The 16,064-nt window shown below is 37.0% G+C and overlaps 1 protein-coding gene across 1 annotated transcript in view; it reads left to right on the forward strand.

The window, feature by feature from the left end:
* SLC6A15 (solute carrier family 6 member 15) overlaps window positions 1-14,225 on the forward strand; it is a 55,184-nt gene extending 40,959 nt beyond the window's left edge. The window contains exons 7-12 of the mRNA XM_075600491.1: window positions 1,435-1,676; window positions 1,764-1,956; window positions 6,019-6,211; window positions 8,176-8,335; window positions 8,580-8,742; window positions 9,733-14,225. Coding sequence (XP_075456606.1) covers window positions 1,435-1,676; window positions 1,764-1,956; window positions 6,019-6,211; window positions 8,176-8,335; window positions 8,580-8,742; window positions 9,733-10,110 — 1,329 coding nt within the window. The 3' untranslated portion in view covers window positions 10,111-14,225. The remainder of the gene's footprint in view (window positions 1-1,434; window positions 1,677-1,763; window positions 1,957-6,018; window positions 6,212-8,175; window positions 8,336-8,579; window positions 8,743-9,732) is intronic.
* Window positions 14,226-16,064: the final 1,839 nt, after the last annotated feature.

The following is a 16,064-nucleotide window of genomic DNA, read 5'->3' on the forward strand; positions in this document are numbered from 1 at the left end:
ATCACACTAATATTGGGGTAAAATGGCTTTTTTTCATAAATAGATACAGAATGCTTTATTCATAAATACATACAGAAGTTTCCCATGTTCCCACTAGGAGGCTCTCATGTATTGAGTCCTTATCCATCTCATCACTGCTCGTACCTGCACATTAGCCGTCCTCCTTGTCTGATGTCTAGAATCACTCGTGCATGCCCAGTCTCCTTAGCAGACTCGCCCCTAATATATAACGAGGGATCACCTATGGGTCCACTGCACCTTGAGACCCTTACTTATTACTGAGCATTTTCCTTGCATCTCCTGATAATACAACTGTGAAAAATGATCATCTTAGCTCCCATAACATTACATGGGAGAGTCAGAGGGTTACTATATTCTTCCTTTATGCTTATGGGCATAAGTGCCTGCTGCCCCCCTTAAATAGCCTCCCCCGCCATGCCACACCTTCATGATTAGAGAAGTTGCGGATTGTCTGTTTAAATATTTAAAGTATGTATATAATCAAAAACGAATAGACAATATACCATTCTGTAGCTAACGAAATGCTTTTATTTGTGTGAGCTTTTGAGGTACTCTGATCTCTTCTTTCGGCGGTGTTACACGTTTTTTTATTATTAAGCTCGGCTAACACGTTACAGATACCTCTACATCTCTCTCGTTCACTCTCTCTCTCCCTATATATATATATATATATATATATATATATATATAATTTATTTATTTATAAAATATTTTACCAGGAAGTTATACATTGAGAGTTACCTCTCGTTTTCAAATATGTCCTGGGCACAGAGTTAAGACAAATAATACATGGTTACAAATACAGTTACATAAATGAACAGGGTATAAATGATATACAAGACATTGCATGCACAGTTAAAGAAAATATATATATTATGGGCGTATGAAACAGTTACAGACCAGATTAAAATGTGAGACAGCCTTAGATTTGAAAGAACTTAAACTGGTGGTGGATGTGAGAGTCTCTGGTAGGTTGTTCCAGTTTTGGGGATATCGATCTATCTATATCTATATATATATATATATCTATATATATATATATAGATATATATATATATATATATATATATATCTATATATATATATATAGATATATATATATATATATACATATACATACACAAATACAGTACACACACATTTGGAGCCTGTATTTGTTGTGAGGGGGAATAGTATGGCTGTATACTGTATGCGGCTTTCCCTGTAGTATAGTGGGGTAAGAGACAGGCTAAAGCAAATTCCTAAACGTCCTTAACAAACATTTCTATTCGTCTTGCCTACCTGCATATGCAATATATATATACATATATATTTATATATGCATGCAGACTCCATTTTAAGCTTGTCACAATTATATTAGGAATTAATAATTTATCAACTAAATTGTGTTATATTCTTTTCCTTATTTCATAGCTTGAAATAATGCTTGAACCCAAGGTCTGGAGAGAAGCTGCTACTCAGGTGTTCTTTGCATTGGGATTAGGATTTGGAGGAGTCATTGCCTTTTCAAGCTACAACAAGCGAGATAACAACTGTCACTTCGATGCTGTTCTGGTGTCGTTAATCAACTTTTTCACCTCGGTTCTAGCGACATTGGTGGTGTTTGCTGTGTTAGGATTCAAGGCAAATATCATGAATGAGCACTGCATCACTCAGTAGGAATTTATACTTTCTATTTTTTAAACATGTCATTTAACAAATGACAAAAATAAATCATTCATGGTTCATATTCTCTATTGCAGGAACACCGGGAAGATTGTAAAACTTTTGGAAGTAGGCAATCTTAGCTGGGACATTATCCCACATCATGTCAATTTCTCAAGCATCACAGCAAAGGATTATCAATTGGTATATAATATTATCAAGGAGGTTAAAGAAGAAGAATTCGACAGTCTGAAACTGTCTGCTTGCCAGATATCAGATGAGCTTGACAAGGTTAGTCATATGTGTTGTGCCATGGAATTCTTTGTAATGCCATAAGAAATTGGAAAGCACGCCTTTTCATTGCGAGATCTCCTTGCTCTTTTCATGTCCTACCACTCGTGCCCGTACTTTACTACATGCCGTCTCTAATCTCTTCACTCTTATTTGTGTCAACCTTTTTTTTCTGATGGCTTTCCTTATTTCACTTACATGTGAGTTTGTGACACTTTTCTTCCACTAACTGTTTCTCTTGCTACTGTACCTCACGACCCATCTTCAAATCTTAATTGAAAACAACCATGTTCACGGAACCCTGTAAATAACTGGGAAATAACCACACCACATTCTCTCTTCAGAGCAATCACATGCGAGAAGGAGAAATGAGGAGTCCTCTTCCATTTCACTGTTGATTCCCCCTAGAAAACAAACACAATACAGGCATGACATAGCCACTACGTCATGGGTCCCCTGGAGTGCCAGACCCCATGACATAGTGGTTACGTTTTGGGACACCCAAAGCGTTAACATGAAAAATTACCTTCCCTAATACTCTGTCACTAGATAAACTGGAGGAATAAATAGAAGGAGTGTACCTGTTCCGGTTGAGGAGAGGCAATTCAGCGGGCACCACGGGGCAGGGAAAAAACGTTGCGGAAGCTGGACTGTGCTGTATAACATTTCCTTTATTAAAGCATAGTTAAAAAGAGGGGGGAAAAAGCATACTCCTGCACCTCTAACGCGTTTCACCCAGAAATGGGCTTTTTTGAAAAAGCCCATTTCTGGGTGAAACGCGTTAGAGGTGCAGGGGTATGCTTTTTCCCCCCTCTTTTTAACTATGCTTTAATAAAGGAAATGTTATACAGCACAGTCCAGCTTCCGCAACGTTTTTTCCCTGCCTCGTGGTGCCCGCTGAATTGCCTCTCCTCAACCGGAACAGGTACACTCCTTCTGCTTACTACATCAGCCATGGAGCACACAGAACCGGCATCTATACCACATGTGAGTACAAGTGCTGCTTAAAGAGAGCTACCCCAGGCATATAGGTTTATCTAGTTCAGGGAGACTGCAGAGGTCAAGGGGGGGGGGTTCAAAGACTCCCCACTTACAACTCCGCACATCTCTGCCATACCTTGTGCCATCTAGGGGGTTTATGCATATAGCCTCAAGCATGCATCATCACACCAAGTGATCCGGTTTAAATGCAGTCAGAAATATTCATTCTCCAATTATTGTGGGTTTATACAAAGCTCTGTAGCACTGGTTGATTGGGGCCATCCACCCCATATACTTTTTTCCGGAGGAATAAATAGTCAAGAGTGTGGCAAATGCAAAGTAATAGAAAGAAGTTCAGAATCAAGCATTTGGATAAGAAACCCCCCACATGCAGAATACATGATCGGGGCTACAACGCTGTCAATCATGACGGAAGGGGGACCTGTTTCATTATTATTATCATTACTTACAATACTCTCTCATATTCTGCAACTCTGTACAATGGGTTATGAAATAAATTAGGATAAAAGGCAATGTGGAGGCGTAAGTTACCACATTTGTACCCTTTTATGTCAATGGTAGTTTATGTAATAAAAGCAAATTCTTGTTAATTTTCCCCAAAACGGTATATATTTTACTTTATTTTTGAAAGTGATCGCAAGTAATTTCTTTAATTTATATACTGTCATTTCTAAAGTGAAATTTATCTCAAGTGCACGAAAGCCGCAATTTACTAAATTGCTAATCTTTAGCACATACTATATTTAAGTAATAATCCCTGAAGAACAGGGCATTACCAGCCAATAATGCCCTGGCTGGAAGAGTTTAACCCAGCCAGGGCATTATTGGCCAGTAATTCTCTGTTCTGGGGGGGTTGTTACTATTATAGGTTAAATGTAGGCTTATTATTATTTTATTTTCAATTTTCATAAAAAAGATAGACATTTTTGTAGTCATACAGTATTCATTTTTATCAGTATGATCATCTAGATTCTTATGCTTTTACTGCACGTGTTTATTAAAATGAAATTGTACATACTGTACACACAGCCCTCCTCTATATACACACACACACTGTGCAGCCCCCCCGCTTAACACCCACAAAACACACTCTGCATCCCTCCTCCACCCTCTACACCAACAAAATACACACTCTGTAACCCCCCTCTACACCCACAAAACACACACCAACAAAACAGACTTCCGCCCCCCTCTGAACCCACAACACACACCAGCAGCCCCACTCTACACCCACAAAACACACATTGCATACACACAAACACACACACCCCAACAAAACAGACTGCTGGCCACCTCTACAGCCACAACACACACCAGCAGCCCCCCTCTACACTCACAAACACACACTGCAGACCCTCTGTAAAACCACACACTGCAGACACACACAAACACCAACAAAACACACTCTGCAGCTAGGGTTGCCAGGTGTCTTATCCAAAAATACTGGTCACAATAGTGAAAGGTACGAAGCGCTCGAGAAAAGTCGGTGGGCTGAGGTCTGTGGAGAGTGTGCCCTCTCCAGAATTTGTTTTTAACCAAATAGAATTATGAAATGGCTCAAATTGGTGCATACTTCGATTGAAATTTAGAAAAAAATGACATATATAAATAATATACCTGCACTCATATAGGCCAATGGCGAGAAATACTGATCTAAAAACGCACTATACAGAGGCGACACACTTTATTTAAACACGGCTAGTTCCGCAAGCCGGGAGATTTCCCGGCTTTCTAGCCAAATCCCCTCGGCGTGCCGCGCGTCACCGATGCGCGGTCACGCTTCATCGGCTGCCTGCGCCCTCTGCGTGCATGCCCAGGGCTCCCCGAGGGAGCCCTGGTGTGCCGCGATGTAGGGGACGGCGGTGGGGGGTTCCGGGGGACCCGGCGGACCCGGAGAGGGGAAGGGGAAGCCCCGATCGGAGGACTGCTCCTCCGAGGCTTCGGCGCGCGCACGGGACACCCCGGCGCGCGCCCGGTTACTGTCGCGGCCGAGATAAATGTTTAAATAAACTCGGCCGCGACAGTAAATAAAATTGAAACAACTATTTCCAATGTTATTTTTAATGTTTTAAATTTAATATTAAGTAAAACTTTACACAAACAGTAGCAGCAACTGTCTGACTACTATAACGCCAATTGCAGGCTACATCTTACCTCATCGTCATCACCATCATCATCTCATGTCCCATTCCCATCATCATCATCATCATCATCTCATCTCCCCCTCAACATCATCATCATCATTTCCCACTCCCATCATCATCTCATCTCCCCCCATCATCATCATAATAGTCCCCCCCTCATCATCTCATTCCCCCCCCCATTATCAACTCATCTTCCCCCCCATCATCATCATCCCAAAGGAGAAGGAGTGTCTCAGTGAGGAACGACACTGACTGGCCCTGAGTTTGAAGCAGGGAACCCGGCTCCTTGTGACCTTGGGCAAGTCGCTTTATCTCCAAGTGCCTCAGGCACCAACAAACATAGAATGTAAACTCTACAGAGCAGGGACTGTGTCTGCAAATTATCTCTGTAAAGTGCTATGTAAAACTAGCAGCACTATTAATTATAACCCTCGCTGACAAACACTGATTTAGACCAAGAAAACACACACAGCAGACACACAAACCTTTCTCCTCACTCTCCTGTGCGGAGCTCTCTGCAGGCAGGGTGAGGTGGAGTCAGTGCCTCCTGTCCAATCACATTCCCCTATCTGAGAGCTACTATCACTGTGTGTATGAGAACTCAAACCTGATTGGCTAAAAGACTTGGCAGGGTACCAAAAATTCCATGTCATTACTGAATGGATAAGAGAGCAGAGATTTCAATACTGCCTGGAATTGTAACAGCTTTAGCTTATAATAAGACTTAATTCAGTGACGTACCTTTAATAAACAATGTGTGTATTATCATTTTTTAACAATTTTTTAAGACATTATTGTGAAGGTAACATCTAAAGTCATTCGCTGAAGACATGTATTTAATTTTAATTACTACTGAGAGCAGAATATTTGTGAACTTGTTTTTAGTTTTTACAAATGTCCTTTCTTTATATTGCAGTCTGTCCAAGGAACTGGTTTGGCCTTCATTGCTTTTACTGAAGCTATGACACATTTCCCTGCTTCTCCTTTTTGGTCAGTGATGTTTTTCCTCATGCTAGTAAATTTGGGCCTCGGTAGTATGTTTGGAACGATTGAAGGAATTACTACGCCCATTGTTGATACATTTAAAGTGCGGAAAGAACCTCTTACTGGTAAGTCCGTCAGCATTATGGCCAACATTTACTAAGCTGTGCTATGTCCTATAATGCTGTCCTTCTGGCACCAAAAGACACCACGGGCAATGTTATTCCATAGGACACCTTCTGGTGACTGAAGACATCCTTTGACCAATTCACTTGACACATAAGGTGTATTTCAGCTCCAGAATGTGTCTTATAGAATAGCACTGCTTAGCTAATATATGGCCCATTGAAATTAATAATCTTTAAGGTGTCTTATAGAAAATATGACCCTATACGCATTGCAACAACTCAACTTCATAAAGCTGCACATCAAGAATTCAAATGTTTGTTACATTTTTGTTTTCATTGAATATATATTTCTTAATGTTTATTAATAAAAAGGTCATCATACTGTATATGTTCCACAATATGGTCAGAAATTGGTGGACATCCTTATCAGATTTAGTTTAATGAAAGAAAGGGGGTTACAAATTTTTGCTTTAAGTTTATTTATTGCAATTTAGCATTTCAATTCTTCACTGTTTACAAGTGAAAGACCACACTGTAAACATATCTTCAAAGAACCAGGTATGTTATAATGAATTATTTTCCTAAATTGAGATGATACAATGTTATCTTATTGACCGTACAGTATAATGGACAAAACAACATACAGTATGCTAAATAAAAATGTTGGCCAGTATTAACTTTTATATTTTTTAAAACATCTGTTAGAATCTGACAAAGATATAGGGCCATATTTACAAAGCATTCTTCAGCTCCCCTGCTGCATGACACCTTAGAGCCATTGACTTCGATGGATTGTAATGTTGATTCTGGCGCCGGAAGGTGTCTTACGGTACAAGGTTGCTTAGTAAATATGGCCAAATATCTTTGTTATCTTCCTGATGTTTTTTTTAAAAAATGCAATCTTTTTGGTTTGTCGTAACGTTTTACTAATGTTTTAGCAACGGACCTCAGTGGCCCTATAGGTTTTTATTTTAAAAAGAATAAAAAAAGCAGTGCCCCAAATGTTATTTTTTTAACGTCATTTGAAGGTGGTAACCTTGACAGATCTCTTTAAAGGGGAGCTTCCAGGTTCTGTATGCTTGGAAAGTATACGTGATATATCTGTGGAACTTAGGGGCTCCAGGAGGAAAGATAGAGGGTGATTGTTCTCCAGGAGAACCCTTAGGCCGGTATTCACTATGTGCCGATGACTTGAATGACAGTTAACGCCAGATCAGGATGCAATACCCTGTATTGGTGCCTGGTGAATCTCCCCCTAAGTTTGAAAAGTATTATAGGGCCAGATTAACTAAACGGTGCTATGTCATAAAACCTCCTTCTGAGGCTGGACACCTTATGGCCTACTTGCTCATGCTTACATCAGCTCATGTGCATGCAATACTATTGTTAGAATAGTGAAATGATGTGTACTTTCAATTATGTTTGCATTATACATTTTTGTGATATGTATTCCAAATACACTGAGGTATTCACTAAAGGGAATTAGGGCGTGCGTATCTATTGTTTATTGCAAATGTGGCAGCATTTACTGATGGAGCTAGAGTACTATCTTCTTTATCCGGCTTGCTTTTATAGGGAAGTGCTGCCTTTGTAATTGAGTTTTTAAATAATTTATTTCTGTATTTTATCACAAAATGTTTGGACTGTAAGAACTTGATTCTATTGGGATACTGCAAAAGTAGAAATATTAAATGTGCATTGAGGTTTAAAAATAGCATTAGAGTTGTCAAAAAGAAAACTCTCCATTGTTTTCAAATACTGTAAATTTTCTTCTTGGATAAATCTGGTGCTGATTTTACACTGCTTATTGCAACAGATTTACAGCCAGGAGACTGTTAATAACCCCACCTAGATGCATTCAAAAATATATGATTTCTTATCTATGTATACACATATTAATATGCATATATGCTGTTATAATTGTTTATGTTTAATATTTTTTATGTCTTCTCATGTTTTTCCAGTTGGATGTTGCCTTATTGCATTCTGCATCGGCCTACTCTTTGTACAGCGGTCAGGAAATTACTATGTTACTATGTTTGATGACTATTCCGCTACATTGCCCCTTCTCATTGTGGTCATTTTAGAGAATGTTACCATTGCCTGGGTTTATGGCATAGACAAGTAAGTATTGTAAGGAATATTGTATATGATATGCTTTCCAAACCCCACCACCCATGAGGCATTGGTGGAATGAGATCATTTAACGTCAGCCTACTAGCAACTGTTACCATACTCTGCTTTCATATGGCTTAAACTTCATGGGGCTATACTGACATACCATGCAGAATATTATTTTGGCCTTGTGAGTGAATTAAATACTTTGTATCTACAGTATATAATAGATTACCTACTAATTTATTTTTAGATTCATGGATGATTTAAAGGACATGCTTGGATTTACACCATACAAATACTATTACTACATGTGGAAATACATCTCTCCTATCGTGTTAACGGTCTTACTTATAGCAAGTATTGTCCAGATGGGATTCAGTCCACCTGGTTACTATGCATGGATTGCAGAAAAGGTGAGTAATGTTGCAAATGTAGATTTTTTTTTAAAAATGCATCTTTTTATGGCGTTAATATTAGGAAGCTTATATTTGAGTATATAACAAAAAATATATTATATTATGTTCCTCGAACATCCTTCCTCTTATGCCAGCCTCCCTTTGACACAAAGAAATTGGATATTTTCTCTGGTATCTTTCGATATTTTGTCTAATGGAATGTTATTATAAATTAGATTTCAGATCTGTAAAAGCCTTTACTTTAGATCACTTCCGTATGTACAAAAATAATGTAGGGTTATAAAGATAAAACATGATGCACATTTGCATAAGAAATATGATATTATTTCATGATAATTCATCACCCATTATTGGAATGATTTAAAGCAGAAAACTATTCTAAGCACCATAACAAATAAACTTATCCTTTCATTTCACTACTACAAAGTCCTTTTGCTGTAGTTTTTAGCAATCCCACCAATGCTAAATTATGTGTTTAATTCTGTAGGCATCAGTTACTGAAAATGTTACCTCCCAGGGAGAATAAAATTGCTGCTACTTGCAAACATTAAGACAGAGGTTGTTGTAGCAACAGCTAATACTAGCAAAATACAGTAATGAACATGTGAAAACTCAGCAAAAAATCATGCTTTTGAAAAAATGAAAAGTAAGAAATTATTTATTTTGTCTTTGTTGATTTCTGCTTTAAAGAGCATCATAAACCAAATGTTTACATCTCGCAGTATTTGTTGTGTTTATTTAATTACATTTAACACTATACTGAACATCTTTGATAAAAATGTGTACAATTAAAAATAGTGTAACAGTAAAAATAAAGTTTATACAGGCACTCCAGTGTGTGCAACTGTTTAAAAATAAAAAGAAGTCAAAATGAACTCCCTGTAGCTTGGTGAAATTACATTGCATTTCAGTCTGCAGTTACAGTTGACAGTATGTTAATTCTAAGATATGTCACTTTGTGATCTTTTTTACTTTTGATTCCTTTAGGCCAGTGAAGAACGTCTTAGTTATCCACCTTGGGGGCAAGCTATCTGCATAGCACTAATGGTACTTGCAGTATTGCCTGTACCATTAGTTTTCATTGTTCGTTTCTGCAACCTCATTGATGATAGCTCTGGCAGTCTGGCATCCGTGACCTATAAGAGAGGACGTATTATCAAAGAAATATCGAATCCAGAAGAAGATGATGCCAGTCTAATTCATGAGAAGATTGAAAGTGAAATGCCATCTCCAAACATCGGGAATAACATTTACCGAAAGCAGAGTGGATCACCATCTCTAAAAGTGGATACTGCTCCCAATGGACGTTATGGCATTGGGTACCTAATGGCAGATATGCCAGACATGCCTGAATCAGACTTGTAGCTAAGATAACAAAAACATAACTATTTTGTATATGGCACTCTACATTATCTCTTCCTAAATGAAGAGGTTGGCTTTAATCCTTCAAAACAATGACAGTTGTTTTTATGTTATCAAGACTGAGAACACATCATGTTTGACAGAGAGGTATATTGTGAGTTCATCTTCTGGTTTCTTGGCAGTAGCTCTGAGACTCTTGTATTCTGGATATGGCTTTTGCCACTAGCACTTTCTAGGACATTAAGTACTGTATGTGTCTTACCTCTCTGTGCCTAATTTTGTCCTAACATATGATGGTAAATAATTCAGAGACATTTCTCTTGTTATATAAATATTCTAACAAATACATTATTTTTTAATGATTTGAAACAATATAAATACAATTACCCACTAAGTTACTTACTGGTGGTTTACGATAAATCAATGTAATACAGTGAAAATTAAATAAGTGACATGATGTCTATATCATACTGTACCATACTGTATATTCAGTTTAAGCCATAGGAGTTTTATTTGTTTCTCGGTTAATGCAGCATTAGGTGTTATCAGATGGATGTCATCTTAAAAAGTTGATTGAAGATAATCTCTATTTCTTCTATAATATGACGCACAGAACCTTCATCTAATTGGTAGAATATCACCCAATAACACAAAATGTACATCTTCTTAGTCAATTTTTATACAAAATGATGATTGTATAGAAGCCTAAAGGTGTGTTATTTTTATGGGGAAAAAAGACAATAGAAATATGTACACAGAAGGTGAAATTCACCAAGAAAATATTGCTTTGATATTATTTGTGTAAACTGCCTATATCTTATCATATTGATCGGATGCATACAGAACCCAGTAATTCCCTAATGTTGTAATAATAATAATGATGTGTTTTTCAGGCACTATTGTATTTAGTAGGATCTTTTCCGAACAAGATGATAGGGATCTAACTGAGCCACACTTGATTCAACAACAACAAATGTTACTATTTAGAAACACACTACAGTCTTGTAAAATACCGTTGTAGTTTTAGACTTGACTTTTAGTTAACTTTCTGATGATGATGGTTATTGAGGCCCAAATAGCCCTGATTAATAGACTTCTGATGATGATGGTTATTGAGGCCCAAATAGCCCTGATTAATAGACATTAGTTTACTAACCTAATACAGTAGTAAGTATGTGGCAGGGTCACTAAATGGTCAAATATCAACCTGTAACCTTTAACCATTTATGAGCTTATGCTCATCTGGCAGATGATCAAAAAAGGTCAATGTTCTTTGTGACTCTAGAGTTACTTTAGTGTATTTGGAAAGCAGATTTAATTTCTGTAATACAGTATTATTGTGCACATAATTTGCTAGATTTGAATAAATCCCAAGATTATACCATCACATTTCAGTGCACTATTTAATTAATTTTGCACAAATAACTTTTTAAAGAATGTACTATTGCTAGGAGCACGTGATTATTATTATTGTTAATTTGTAATGCGAGTTATGTAAATTACATAAAAAAATTATATACCAAATAATGAAAAACAAATACAAACAGATACAAAAGGTAATGAGGGCCCTACTTGTGAGATCTTACACTCTAGAAGGAATAAAGGGCAATGTTGAAACAGATGGTAAAGTTGCTGCACATTGCGGGATGCAGCATGCCTCAGGGTAGAGTGTGGTCCAGACGCACAGCTGATCCCATGGTTTGGGGCTATAGATGTTAGGGGGTGTTAGTATGGAGTTTGGTCCAGCCAAACAGCTGGTCCCAATAGGGTTGATGGATGCTAGGTAGGCTTCCTTGAAAAGGTGAGATTTCAGGGAGTTTTTAAATGTCTAAAATCTGGGGTAGAGTCTGGTGGTGTGGTAGAGAATTCCAGGGAGAGATTGGCAGCACGGGAGAAGTCTTGTAGTCAGGAGTGAGAGGAGGTAATAAGACAGGAGGAAAGCAGATGTAATGGGCAGAACATAGGGGCATTTAGGGATATATTTGGGGATGCGTGCTGAGATGTAAGGATGGGCAGTATTGTAGAGAGCTTTGTAAATCAGAAATAGAGTTACAAGGGATAACAAGATTGTTAAAATTGTATGGTTTATTTGACCAAATTATCCACTGCACTTTTGGAGGATGTGGAGTGTATTGCATTTCAATCTGTTTGCATTGTATATGGACTTTCCGGCACACATTTCCCCAGAAAACTTATTAATGTACACAACACATTTTGACCCAATCACACTAAACTCTGTAAGATCAGGGCAAATAAAGTTAGGTCTTGATTTACTCCCAGCAATAGAATCTAATAGGGCTTTCGAAAGAGAGGAGAGGGTAATTATACTTATTCTGTAATACCTAACCCTGGTTTTACACCCAGCCACACACTGAAATAAGACTTTTGCTAATTCTTCGGCTATTTTTTTGGTCTGGATGGGAATAAAGTCAGGTTTAGTCATGACTGAACATACCGTTATTTCTTGGAGGAAACATTAATAGAGCTTTTTAGCAATTCATTTGCATATAATTTGCATGTCATTTTCTTTAGCGTCCATTTTAGTTATAATTTATATATATATATATATATATATATATATATATATATATTTATATACAATTTATAATGCTAGGCTTTTAACATGATGTTAACATAATTTAACGTTACTTTCTTTATTGAGTACAGCTTTACTATTAATGTTACCGTAACTTATCAAATTAGCCCTACAGAATATACTGATGTAGCTAGACTAACTGTCCGTGGAGTCACAGCATAAAAAGCAAAGCCGCACGCCTGCAGGGGCTCTGTTTTTCCGAATGTAACCCCACCCACCCATAGAGACATTTCCCACTGCTGGGAAATGTCCTTGTGGAGATTTCCCAGCAGTGCTTCCCCCGGCAGGGAGAACAGTTAATCAGGATACATCTGTATGTACAGATGTAGCAGGCGTTATTGCACCCATTAACAAAGAATAACGCATGAAACAACATGTTAACACGCATGTATTAAGGAGATAATACATGCAGTACTATTATTTTGATTGATACACAAGTTAACACGGCATTAATCGTTAACGCAACGCCTCACATAACTGCGTGCAATAACATCTGCTACATCTGTACTTTAAGCATTATCCCAACAAAAGATATTGAATTAAATTAAATGAATCCCGCCCATAACCAAACACAGATGCAAGAATGTGTGGTTTGATATATTTAATGCAGATATTAATTTTAAATCCAGTGTCACTATGATATATCGACATACATTTCTTGTATTTTTTGGAGTGATCTTATGAACAAATTTAAAATGTCTTAGTTCGCCAATTAAGTACATTCTTTATATATTTCTATTCCCAGAGTTATTCCTTTCTCATCCTACAGTGGCCATGACCCACAGAAGGGCACTAAGCCTTAGCACTCTTTATGCACATTCATATTAATAGGGTAAAGGAGTGTTGACGCTTAGCCTCTTCTGGATCTGGGCCAATGAGTTAAATCTTTCTTCAAAATATTGTTATTTTACAATCTCCTAAATATGTTTCATTTTCTATGTGTGCAATTGTACTTGGCTGTACTGTACAATATATAATGTTAATAGGCTTTACTTATTTTATTAGCACTGATAATTATTTTGGTTTTTATCTGCGTAAAAGAAATGAACGTGCTAATTTTTTTTTTTTACAGTATGTATTAGCGTATAGATAATTAGTAGCTAGAACAAAAGGATAGCACTTAAAAGGTGTGGGGTGCACATATGTTTTTTTTTTTTGCTATGGATGTATAACATAAAGCTGTATATTTTGTGTAAAGTATATGCTCTTTAGCTGCAAGGTGATGTGGTCTGATCAAATCAGATCATGTCCTGTTGAAAATGAAAAAAATATTGCCGATTTTGTATTTTTCTCTGTCGCGTGCCTAACAAACTTGTTGATTCATATTTATTGTGGTTACATCGTGTACAACATGTATATTTATACAGTCTACTGGTACTGTAAATATGTATATTAGTATGCCCAGCTTCAAATATTCAAAGATAAGTGACATGTTTTCAACTAGATGCCTAAATGATTTTCCTTTCTTTGCTTCTCTTTTATCCAAAGAGACATCCTATTTTTTAGTTATTGTGAAGACCTATACAGTAAAACGTATAAATAAAAAGATCAATAAACTATATTTGTATGTTTTGTTTATTTTTCTCTCAGACATATCTGTGGCTCATGTTTTCACTCTCACCCATGCAGTCAATAACCCTTTCATTGAGAGTATGTTCCTGGATCAGCTTCAGTAATCTTAATTTGTATTATACAGTAAATCACATTAAGTTAATGCATAAATCCTAAATTTCACACATTATATATAATATATGCAACTGTGACATGTAGGAAGGGAAGCGTGGTCCCCGAAATGTTGTGTCACTTCCTGTTTCAGCACCCTCGGTGGAAGGGTAATAAATATATGCTGAACTAAGCAACAAGTGGGGTGGTGAATTCATCTGGTTGTGGCTGCCATTATATATGTCTTGTACGCATATATAATGGCACATGTACAGTACGTGCGTATGTATTTGCAGTTTGTTTTAATGTCTAATATACATCTGTTTCATTCTCTTCTACAGCATATACACTTAATCATGATCTGGAAAGCAAATATTTTGGTAATGTTAAATGTACAAAATATTATGTTAGATTGGAAATTAACGACAGCAAGTCGTACGCACCACTTATACATTTCCAATTCAATGCTATTCTGAACAATTTAGCAATGTCTCACTTGTTGAGATGTTTACGAACAATGAGCCTGGGCTTGTATGATACTGGGTACAATTGTTATTTAAAAAATAAGATTTATTTTTTTTGCCTTATCACATACGGTAGTATACTGAAATCCTTGGGGCGGTTTGAAGACTTTTACTTTTTAGTGTGCTGTTAACTGGGATGTTTGTAGATTCCACTACAGACTTCCTTATTGTTTCTATAATGGTATCCTTAATGGCTTAATAGGCAGACGATATTTCATTTATAGAGGCACTCTCGCTCTCTAGTGAATTAGAGAATGGGCCAAATGTTTTTTTCCAGTGATATCTTATAGTATATACTGTATGGGCCACATTGTTATATTTGAAAAAACAAAAATTACAGATTGAACAGGATACCTTTACAGTACTCTGAAATGTAGTAACGTGGTGTATTTCTTAAATCCAATGTGTACTGTAGCTGAAGAGCTGTAATGGTTTGTGATTGAGCAGTGGCTAGCTTCAACATCTGAGTTGTATATGAAGCAATAATATCTCCATGATGAAAGAATAAGTGACCATATAGAATACACACAAGAAAAGGTTTTTTTGACATCCTTTTTCACAATATGAGACCCCTTAGGGATTATCTGATAAAAGTGGTGTCACTAATTGGTTGTAAAATGCTAAAGTGAAGATAATTACGTATCTCTTTAATCAAGGATTAGGGAGACCCACCCCCCGGGAGATTGGATTTAAAGCATATACTGTAACATGGTCTAGTGTTTAATTAGCATGTTTATTTGACTGCATCAATTTGTCAAGGTGCTTTGCTCCATTTTTTGCTGCAAATTGTTCTACTTGCACCATGAGCATTGTGGGGAGTCGAGTTAGGGGTGGAGAGAGTCAGTGCAATATTACAATGAGATGTATCAAAGATTGTACAGCTTTCCCCTCTGTGTCAAAGAAATCTGCCAGATTTAAAATGGTATTAATCGCTGCACATAAGATCTGCTCCAAATGTAAGATTAGCAAGATTCATACATACTGTATGACACTGGTGCAACCTCACAGATGCAAATATTTTCTTTGTTTTGTGGTTGTTGGAAGTAGTCCGGTCCCATTGACAGTCAATCTATATTTATTTATTCATTTTTTTTATTTATAAAAATGTTTTACGGGGAAGTAATACATTGAGAGTTACCTCTCATTTTCAAGTATGTCCTGGGCATAGAGTTATA

This window comes from Ascaphus truei, chromosome 5, assembly GCF_040206685.1.
Source record: "Ascaphus truei isolate aAscTru1 chromosome 5, aAscTru1.hap1, whole genome shotgun sequence".
NCBI classification, from domain to species: domain Eukaryota; kingdom Metazoa; phylum Chordata; class Amphibia; order Anura; family Ascaphidae; genus Ascaphus; species Ascaphus truei.